The sequence below is a fragment of the Mytilus edulis genome, chromosome 4 (assembly GCF_963676685.1).
Source record: "Mytilus edulis chromosome 4, xbMytEdul2.2, whole genome shotgun sequence".
In the NCBI taxonomy this organism is placed as follows: domain Eukaryota; kingdom Metazoa; phylum Mollusca; class Bivalvia; order Mytilida; family Mytilidae; genus Mytilus; species Mytilus edulis.
In genome coordinates this window covers 7,858,160-7,868,903 of record NC_092347.1, presented here as the reverse complement: position 1 = coordinate 7,868,903, position 10,744 = coordinate 7,858,160, and the positions used below count along the sequence as shown (strand labels likewise).

The 10,744-nt window shown below is 36.4% G+C and overlaps 2 protein-coding genes across 2 annotated transcripts; both read right to left on the bottom strand.

The window, feature by feature from the left end:
- Window positions 1-2,264: 2,264 nt before the first annotated feature.
- On the bottom strand, window positions 2,265-4,156 carry LOC139518887 (uncharacterized). Its single transcript, XM_071310559.1, has 2 exons — window positions 2,620-4,156; window positions 2,265-2,401 (listed from the first exon to the last, which is right to left on the bottom strand). Exon 1 carries the CDS (start codon window positions 3,891-3,893, stop codon window positions 2,910-2,912), a length of 984 nt encoding a protein of 327 aa, XP_071166660.1. The 5' UTR covers window positions 3,894-4,156; the 3' UTR covers window positions 2,265-2,401; window positions 2,620-2,909.
- Window positions 4,157-4,185: 29 nt separating this feature from the next.
- Window positions 4,186-6,507, bottom strand: LOC139518650 (uncharacterized). Its single transcript, XM_071310125.1, has one exon. It carries the CDS (start codon window positions 6,505-6,507, stop codon window positions 4,186-4,188), a length of 2,322 nt encoding a protein of 773 aa, XP_071166226.1.
- Between the last annotated feature and the right edge of the window lie 4,237 nt (window positions 6,508-10,744).

Genomic DNA, 10,744 nt, shown 5'->3' with positions numbered 1-10,744 from the left:
TATTTCTTTTAGCTTAAAATTGGAGCCTTTTTCAAAGTCATGTTCATTTATTTTTCAACTCAGCCCAGAAATATGCGGTAACCTTTAATATAGCTGATTTAGGGAAAGGCGACCTGGGTCACCTCTAACGAAGGCTATATTTATAGTCGATGCATACATTTTACCTGTTCAACACCAAATGCTGCCAAGATTGGGGCCGCTGGCCATGGCTCTTCTATTTTTAATAATTCATCTAACATGTACATCTCCTTTGAATTTCTTTGCTTATTTGTTTTATGGTCTATGAATATCTATCTATATATACCACATTTTCATGGACCCACAAAAATGTTTAAAATGTATACATTTACTTTTTTCTAGCTTCTCTCATATGATATTGGTACCTTTTTGGTCACTATTTATGTGTTGCGTTTAAATATGAATTGTAACACTTTATAGTGACCGAACAGGTAAAAGAAATACGTCTCAAGAAACAGAAAAAAAGAAAACTACTCAGAACAGCACCAGACTATATATGAATAAAAACTCAGATCGGAATAGCATGGAGGATATGTTACGTCCTTGTGAATAAGCAAGGAAAGCTTTCAATAATAGTGCATTTTTAACCGGATTTTTGTGACAAAAATGTCGGTTATTGATTTGGGGATGTACAGCGGGCGGCAGGGCGGCAACCAAATGATGTCCATGCATTTACTCATGACCCGTTCAACCAAAGCTTTTAAAATTTTAATATGTTGTTACTGACATCAAAATAAAAGTAAAGTTCAAGAATGACGATTTTTACCGTTCAGGAGTTATGGCTCTTGAAAGATTGAAAAATGGCGTTTCCAGTCGTCTCCGTGCATTTACGCACGAACTGTTCAACCAAAGCTTCCCAAATTTTGATATGTTGTTACTGATGACAAAATGGAGGTCAAGTTCAATAATGACGATTTTGACTTTTACCGCTCAGGAGTAATGGTTCTTGAAAGATTGAAAAAAGGCATTTCCAGTCGTGTCTTTGCATTTACTCATGAACTGTTCAACCAAAGCTTTTCAAATTTTAATATGTTGTTACCGATGACAAAATGGAGGTCAAGTTCAATAATGTCGATTTTGACTTTTACCGTTCAGGAGTTATGGTTCTTGAAAAATAAAAAAAATGGCGTTTCCATTTATGTTGTTGCATTTATTTATCAACCATTCAACCTAAGCTCTTTCAAATTTTAATATGTTGATACTGATGACAAAATGGAGGTCAAATTTGATATTGATGATTTTCACTTTCACCGTTCATCAGTTATGGTTCTTATGATATAGCAAGGACACAAATAAATGTTAATAAATCCGGTTTGCTGTCGTTGTAAATTTATTAGGTTTTTCATTCATTTTCTGTTCAAATTTCAACATAATTTGTCAAAAATGCTAATCTAACTTTGCTGAAACTTTTAGTGTTGGATCCAGAAGTTTTCATAAGAGGGGGCCCAGTGACTGCCTAAGAAGGGGCCTGCTCCAGTCATGCTTTAATGATTCCCTATATCAGCAACCAATATTTTCCTACAAAAGGGGCGGCCCAGCCCCCCCTGAAAAACCCTCTAACTCTGCCTCTGACTTTAAAACATTATGACAATTGTTTCATTCACCAAAATACTGTTGCGTTTCTGTGATAAATATCATGCGCAATTTTATGAATGAAAGGGGAAAGAAGATCCACATGCTGTGCATGTACTCGCACATGAAATTGCAAACTGACCCATTTTTTTTTATCGCAACCAATCAACTGATACTGACATTACCAGAGAGTACACATCAAATGAAAAAAGCACAAATAACTGATAATAATTATCAGTAGCACATTTCATTATATTAAGACACATAAAATTTCATGCATCCTGGACTCATCAAAATCTATTGGGACACACCATTTCTAAAAGTGATGAGTCCCATGACTCACCATGAAATATTCCTAGTGAGAACCCTGATTCAGATATTACAGAATTAAATATGTTTTAAATTTATTACAAAAAAATGGTTTCTCAATCTTCTAGATAGATATAACTGGATCTCATATCAGTACCAAAGACAACTGTCTATCCAAGTCACAATTTATAAAAGTATACCATTATAGGTTGCAGTATGGTCTTCAACGCAAAGCCTGGTTCACACCAAACAGTAATTCTATTTGTACGACTTTGCCGCCCGCAGAGCTATAGAAAAACAGTACATTAACGTGTGTTACACGGACTCTTTTAAATTGTTACACGGACACTTTTTATGAATTATGCTGAGCCGGACTCAACTAGTTTAACCAGGTGACTGTATTGCAATCTCGGCAAATATATAAAGAACACAACTTGTTTTGAAAATTGTAATTATAGTATTCCACCAGAAAGGTTTACATAGTAGTCAGTATATTGGTAAACTGAAAGAAATAAAAATACAATATTTTACAATGTGTACGAATTAAATGTGAATGTCAAATACAAGATCATTAATCGAGTCAAAAACGAAAGTAGAACTTACTGTCAATTTCTCGGAAATAGATAACTTACAGTTCGTATGTATTTATAAATCACTTATCCAAAAATATCGGAGTTAAACAGATTAATTTATCACAGTTTATGAATGAATCAAACGTACTTGACAGTGGTATGTCTCGATTTCCTCAGAAAGAAGAAATGTCGTCCATTGTCCATGTGTAGAAAAGTTGATGCGGACGGTTTCGCAGAAATTAAAGGTAGTCTATAAATACGGTGATTTAAGAAATCGGTCCAGTTCAATTTGTTCCGGATAAATATGAAAACATGTAATAAACATTGCATCTGGAACAGAATACTCCCCGTCTGATGTCTAACTGATATAACTGTTTCAAATATATCACACACTTGAATATCTGATTATATAAATCCAAAGTATCACTATAATATTAATTATACACAGTCATTCTCGATGAGAAGAATCATTTCCACAATTGGTCTTGTGTAGACGGATGCTTTTCCATTTACGACTATTCGTACTTCTGCTTTCCGGACATGTTCGTCGGATCCTTTGAACGATTTTAATATAACTTCTATGGGCCATTGAGTGCGGCAAAGATTTTTGTCCTTTAGGAGAATGACGTATCCCTTGATAAGGTCACGGTGATCTTCGGTCCATTTTCGTCGTGGTTGTAGTAACGGCAGGTACTCTTTTCTCCAACGGGACCAGAAATCACTGGCCAGAGCCTGTACACGTCTCCATTCGGCTAGACATAGATCCCGTTTGTCGAATTCTCCAAGCTGACCTGAAGTGAAGATGTAATCGGTCTTTTGTGTCAATAACATAGCTGGTGTTAAGATTAGCGGATTCTCTGGATCTGTTGATACTGGTACCAGAGGTCTTGAATTGATTATTGCTGAAACTTCTGCCATGAATGTATTTAGCACGTCATGCGTTAGATTCCTTCCAGCGGCGTTGATAAGCATAGATTCGAGTATTCTCCTTGCAATACCAATCATTCTTTCCCATGCTCCACCCATGTGGGAAGAATGTGGCGGATTGAAGATCCAAGTTGTACCAGAATTGTACGGAAAGTTCTTGAAGGGTCCATCTTCAACGTTGATTGAGTCAATCTTTAAATCGTCGATTGCGCCAATAAAGTTTGTTCCACGGTTGGATCGGAAAATTTCAACTTGACCTCTAATAGCGGCGAATCTTCTGACGGCGTTTATGAAGGCTGAAGAGCTCATTTCCTCGATAAGTTCGATGTGAACAGCTCTAGTCACTAAGCATGTGAAAAGAATTGCCCAACGTTTTGAGTTTGCGTATCCACCACGTGTTTTACGTGAAACAATTGTCCAGGGTCCAAATGTGTCTATTCCAACGTTGGTAAACGGAGGTGACGGTTCAAGACGGTCCTCTGGCAAATCAGACATGATTTGACACTCAGTTTTTCCTCTAAGTTTGCGGCATTTTACACATTTGTGAATAATAGAAGAGATCAAGCGCTTAGTTCCGACAATCCAGAATCCTGCGGAACGAATCGCTCCATCTGTAAAATGGCGACCTTGATGTTTTATCTTGTCATGGTAGTGTCGGACTAATAATGTCGCTATATGATGACGTCCAGGGACGATCAATGGTTTCTTTTCACGGAGGTTTAAGTCAGACTTAGCAATACGGCCTCCTACTCGTAATAGTCCTCGTTCGTCCAAAAACGGATTAAGATTAGCTATCGGACTCCGCATTCGAAAAGCCTTCTAGAGAAGTCACTGGTTCTGCCTGTTTTGACCCGTGTAAACGGGAGAAACGTTTTAAAACGGCTATCGCTCGCATAAGTGATGTCCAGTTGGAAAATCTGTTGAATCTATCAGTTCCGATACCTTTATGCTCAAGTGTGGCAAATGTTTTTGCAATATTAACAGTTGCACGGATTTCTCCATCTTCCTCTGGGTCTATTAGCTGACATATGTCCTCAGAATTTTTCTGTTCTGAGAAAAGAAGTTGTCTTGGTCCTAATAACCATTCACTGCTATGAATTTCGTGAGCAGGTACGGACCTCGTTCCCGAATCTGCGGGATTACGGTTAGTTGGTACATAATTCCATTGACTTGGAGAGCTAAATTTCCTAATCTTCTCCACTCTATTGGCGGCATAGATAAAGAACCTTCTTGTCTCGTTACTGATGTAACCTAAGACAACTCTACTGTCTGTGTAGAATTTCACGTTGTCTATGTGTAAATCTAAGTTATCTACAAAGGTTTGTGTGATTTCAACTGCTAATACGGCAGCAGATAGTTCAAGTAGTGGAATAGTATGACCACTTGTCGGTGCAACTTTAGCTTTCCCAAGAATGAAACCTATGTTTGGTTCACCACTACTGTCGGTCGTGCGTAGATATGCAACAGCTGCTATGGCTTTTTCTGATGCATCAGAAAATACATGTAACTCCTTTGTGGCGGTTTTGCTGAGATACGGCACGTAGGTACGTGGAATGCGCAGTGTTTCGATAGCTATTAGAGTATCTCTCCAAGATTTCCACTCATCTGCTGTCTCATCAGTGAGAGGTTGGTCCCAATCGACTGTTTCTGATACTATTTTTCTTAATGGGAGTTTCCCTTGTATAATCACCGGAGCCAAAAATCCCAGAGGATCGTAGAGACTGTTTATCGTTGACAAAATTCCTCTCCGAGTGATCGGTTTGTTTTCTGATGATAATTGAAATAAGAAGTTATCAGTGTTTACGTCCCAGCTGAGACCAAGACTACGTTGTAGGGGTTTGCTGTCGCATTCTAAGTCTAGATATTTAAGATTTGAAGCCAAATCACTGGCATGAAATGCAGACATAACTTCCGCACAATTAGAGGCAAACTTGTGAAGACGTAAGTTTCCATATTTTGCTAATGCTTGCTGTGTGTTCTTCATGAGCTTAACAGCTTCCTCTTTAGTAGGACATGACGTTAGACCGTCGTCGGCATAGAAGTCTCTTGTAACAAAGCTAGTCACGTGACAGCCAAACTCTAGTTCTGATGCTTGAGCTGCTTTTCGGAGTCCAAGCGTAGGAACGGCAGGTGACGGACTATTTCCGAAAACATGAACTCTCATGCGGTATTCGACAAGGTTCTCCTGTAGGTCAATGTCTTTATGCCATATAAATCTCAGGTAATTTCGGTGGTCTTTTCTGACAACAAAGCAGTGAAACATATGTTGGACGTCTGCAGTTACTGCGACCATTTCTTTCCTGAAACGCAGCGGCAGTACTCCCAAGAGATCATTGGTCAAGTCTGGACCTGTAAGCAGGACGCTGTTAAGTGAAACTCCGTTACATTTGGCGGAAGAATCAAACACACCCCTAATCTGATCGGGTTTCTTCGGATGATAAACACCAAATAATGGCAAATACCAGCACTCTTCATGGTCGTCCAATGGTGGAGCGAGCTCTGCATGGTTATTGTCAAGGATCTTACTCATAAATGGAAGAAAATGTTCACGCTTTACTTGGTTTCTATTCAGACTAGTGTCTAACATATTAGCACGATGAAGAGCCTGTTGTCTGTTGCTTGGTAACGGCTGTCGTGGCACTCGGAACGGTAACGGTGCTACCCAACTTCCTTCCGAGTTTCTCACAAATTCGTTGTCCATCTGCTTCATGAACATTTTGCCCTCATATGACATTCCAGGCTTATCATCGTCCCTTGTTTTTTCAAAGAGTGGCGATTGTAAATCTTTCATTACAGTGTCTGTGTAATTTTCCCGGATGTCAAACTTGCTTGTGCATGGTTGAAAGGTTGACGGTTGTCCAGTAGGTAGAATGTTGGTTATCTTGACGTTTAATTCAAAGGGTACGTGCTGCTTGTTAATGCAGGTCTCTCCTATCACTACCCATCCAAGTTTTAATTGTTGTGCATATGGAGTTCTGGGTGGTCCTATGCGCTGGTCAAGGACGTGGTGTGCCTCTATAAGGTCTCTACCAATTAGGAGAAGAATTTGGCAATTTTCCTCTAATGGTCGAATGCTTCCTCTGAGTTCTTTTAGATGAGGGTGATGCATTGTGACTTCCGGAGTAGGAATTCGTCCCTATTATTGGGAATATGATCACATTCTATCAGGACCGGCAGGTCAAATTTGTCACTACCAGTAATTGATTCCATGATGAAACCTCTTCCTCTTTTCCCGGAAGTGACTACTTTGCCGGAGCATGTTGATAAAGTATAGTTCTCTGGTTTATCTTTTACGTCGAAAAGATTGAAGAATTCAGGCGATGCTAGTGATCGGTTACTTTGGTCGTCAATAATGGCATACATTCGGATAACATTGTCCTGGTTATCCTTGTGATAAACATTCACAGGTAGTATTTTAGCACAGGATTTTCCGCAATACGCATCCTTGCAGATCTCAGTACAGGTAGAGTTAACTGAGGTTGATTTAGTTTCAGCGGTTTCTGTTGGCTCCCCGCCGTAGGCTTCCTTGGGCGAGCTAGACTGAGAACTTGCAGGTTGTTGTGGTCTAGTGATGTGAAGAGCAGTAGTGTGTTGTTTACTTCCACATTCTTTACAACTTATGCGTGCACTTGCAGATCTAGAGACGAGCATGAATTTAAAAAAAAATTAAAATCAAAGTATATTCCTGAATATATATAATATTAAGACAAAATCCATTTTTTTCATAAATATTTCATTCACTAATGAAGTAGGAAAGTCATTATTTTGATACCTTTATATTGTTATCGAATTTGATTATCAGTGGCGGATCCATGTCTAAATCCAGAACAAACAGGGGGGTGGGGGGTTCCAACTTTATGTAACCATTTAAATGTATTGATCGTCAAAAAAAGGCTTGTTCTAACCCCGGGAACCCACCACTGCATATTAAATTCATGTATTTGGCAACAAACGCGCGATTTTTCCAATTTTTTAAGGGGGAATGGGGGAGGGGGGATTGAATTGCTCATCCTGCATTTTTTCATCAAAAATAAAGATCACAGCCTGTGTATTTTAAAATGAATTAGCCCCCTTCCCATCCCCGCTTTCCGTTTTATTCATAAAAATCAAACGTTATCTTACTTACCACTAAAATATTCCTTAATATATTACTTATTTTACAAAGCATTTTAAAAAGTCTTAAATGTGTACAACATTTATCTTTTACTTGAAATGGTTTTTTTTTTTTATCAAATTATTAGATTTCTGATTTTTTTTCTTGAAAAAAAATGTATATACTATAACTTACATTTACTGCTTTATGGCTATCCAAGTTTCTCAAATGTTTCAAGTAGTCTTGCTTAAAGTATTATTACTTGAAACGTCGTACAAGTCAGATAAAAAACAAAAGTAACAAATGAAACATTCATCTTTTACCTAAAATGGCTCTTTTTTATCAAATTATTAGATTCCTGATTTTTTTTTCTCGGTTGGAGGGAAACGAAAAATGTTTATACTATAACTTACATTTACTGCTTTATGGCTATCTAATTATCTAAAATGTTTAGTCTTGCAAAATGTATTATAACTTTCTTGAAACGTCGTACAAGTCAGATAAAAAACAAAAGTAACAAAGGAAACAGGCCGGTAACAACCAGCCGAATAGTTTTTCTGCACTTGTAGTCAGGTCAAGGTCCGAGGCTATCGCCTCGCCTCGGACCTTGACCTGACTACTCGTGCAGAAAAACTATCCGGCAACGGTTGTTACCGGCCTGTTTCCTTTGTTACCTTTGTATTTTATCTAATACATAGTCCATATCAATCATGTTTTAGATTAGACGAAAAACCATTTACAATTCATCAAATCTAGTTAAGAACGCAACACAACCATTATAATACACTTTATATATTACTATATGATGTATATCCTTAATGACCCTCAAACACGATGAGTAGATATCAAATAATGTCAACTCGCCCCACTGGCCAATCGGCCCACACTATATCGCCACTTCATAAAAAAATCGCCCAACTCTTGTTTACCGACTCCACTTATTAAAAGATCTTGCTTCCTTTAAGTATGTCAAATAACTGTTAATTCGTATTCAGTTCTCCTGGTGTAGTGGTATGTATCGTGGCTTGATATGCTAATGGTCTCGAGTTTCAATCCCAGCATATACACTGGATTTTTTCTACGTGATTTTTTGAGATAGTCTTTTTCGTATAATTATTTAAAAGTTTTATAGTGGATTTGACATTCCCGCCAAAATGTTACAGAACAAAGGAAACCATGCATAACAAAGAAACTCAAACTGGGGTGATCTGGTAGGGGTGATCCGGCTCAGATCACCCCTGTTAAAAACATTAACAGGTAAAACGTACTAATAATCCTGACTATATGTATTACATGAACTGGTTACGGGGCGCCGAATGGGACTCTTGTGATTTTGTACTCGAAATTCAATTTTGTACGGACAAAAGTGAGTTTTGTTCAATAAAAATGAGTTCAGTTTAACAAAATTTGTAGCATACTTTAAATTTAAAATTTTGTCATACAAAATTATCTTTCAGTGGACAAAAGTTACTTTTGTCATATCAAAATTCACAGACTTTACTTTTATTACCAAATTTGAAAATTGGGCGAAAAAAGTCAATTTTGTATGCAAATTTGTTTAGTTTGGATTCTGTAAACTAATTTGCATACAAAATCGACTTTTGTGACACAAAATTGCCTTTTGTGAGACAAAATTGACTTTTGTGAGACAAAGTTGACTTTTGTGAGACAAAATTGACATTTGTGAGACAAAATTGACTTTTGTGAGACAAAAAGTCTCACAAAAGTCAATTTTGCCTCACAAAAGTCAATTTTGTCTCACAAAACTCAATGTGTATGCAAATTTGTTTAGTTTGGATTCTGTGAACTAATTTGCATATAAAATCGACTTTTGCGAGACAAAATTGACAAAAATTAGTTCACATAATCCAAACTAAACAAATTTGCATACAAAATTGACTTTTGTGATACGAAATTGAATTTTGTCTCACAAAAGTCAGTTTTGTCTCACAAAAGTCAATTTTGTCTCACAAAAGTAAATTTTGTCTCACAAAAGTAAATTTTGTCTCACAAAAGTAAATTTTGTCTCACACAATTGACTTTTGTGTTTTAATTTCCATATCAGGTAACAAAAGTCAATTTTGTATGCAAATAAGTTTATATTTGCATACCTTTTTTTTTTTTTGTCATGACAAAAATGAATTTTGTCTACAAAAATGAATTTTGTCTACAAAAATGAATTTTGTCTACAAAAATGAATTTTGTCTACAAAAATGAATTTTGTCTTGACAAAAATGAATTTTGTGATACAAAATTGAAGTTCTCATAAAACAAGTCTGTAACACATAGTTTTGTAAGACAAAAATGATTTTGTTATGACAGAATTGAATTTTGTACAAAACCACAAGAGTCCCATTCGGCGCCCCGTACTGGTTGCCATCAGAAATAAAAATATAAATATTCAAACGAACAAAAGCTTGATTACACGTGCAACCAAATATAAAGCGCTAAAGGCTAATACCAATATGAAGCTCTAATCTATAGAACTACAAAAGAAATGTCAAGATTACAAACCACAACGCAATATAATAAAAAAAAAAATATAAGAAGACAGGTGACAACATGTTAAAGAAAATTATTTGCGATTAATATTTCATGCCAAATCCCATTACCACAAAACATCTTTTTCCAGTAATACTACTTGTACATCTGGAAATTAGTAATAACAACAATTAACTTGTACCGTCAAAACTAATTGCTTCTTCTAAGACAAAGTCAGATAAGATATAAATCACTTCTATAGGTATAAGATGTAACATTCTCAAATTTGAAAGGCCTTCTATTGCAGTAGTCTATTTTGTCAAGTAGTAATCCTCAAAAGTACATGTAGGTTATATGCCTTTTTAACAAGTTGATTATAGACACAGTATGCATTTTATTATAATATCATTCCCCATTCCATTCTCAATTTTATTAAGTCTCCTTCCATCATAACCCTGGTCAATCAACAAAACAGCTAAAATCACAAACTAGTAAAAAAAAAAACGCTATGTATTCATATTGCTTGGAGTGCAATATTCCAATAAAAATAACCTATACTCACAAACCACTGATTTCAATAGTATCAGCTATAATACGGCAAGTTTTTTCGAAAAGCTATTACTTGTATATATTAACTATGATCAATTCCAAGTGTCTTCTCCATGGCGATCCCTGCTATATTATGGGCCTTTTTCAAAAAATGTGGATTTTCTTGTACAATCAATATTTCTAAAAAAGTGTAAATATTTTTATCCAATTTTTAGATACACTA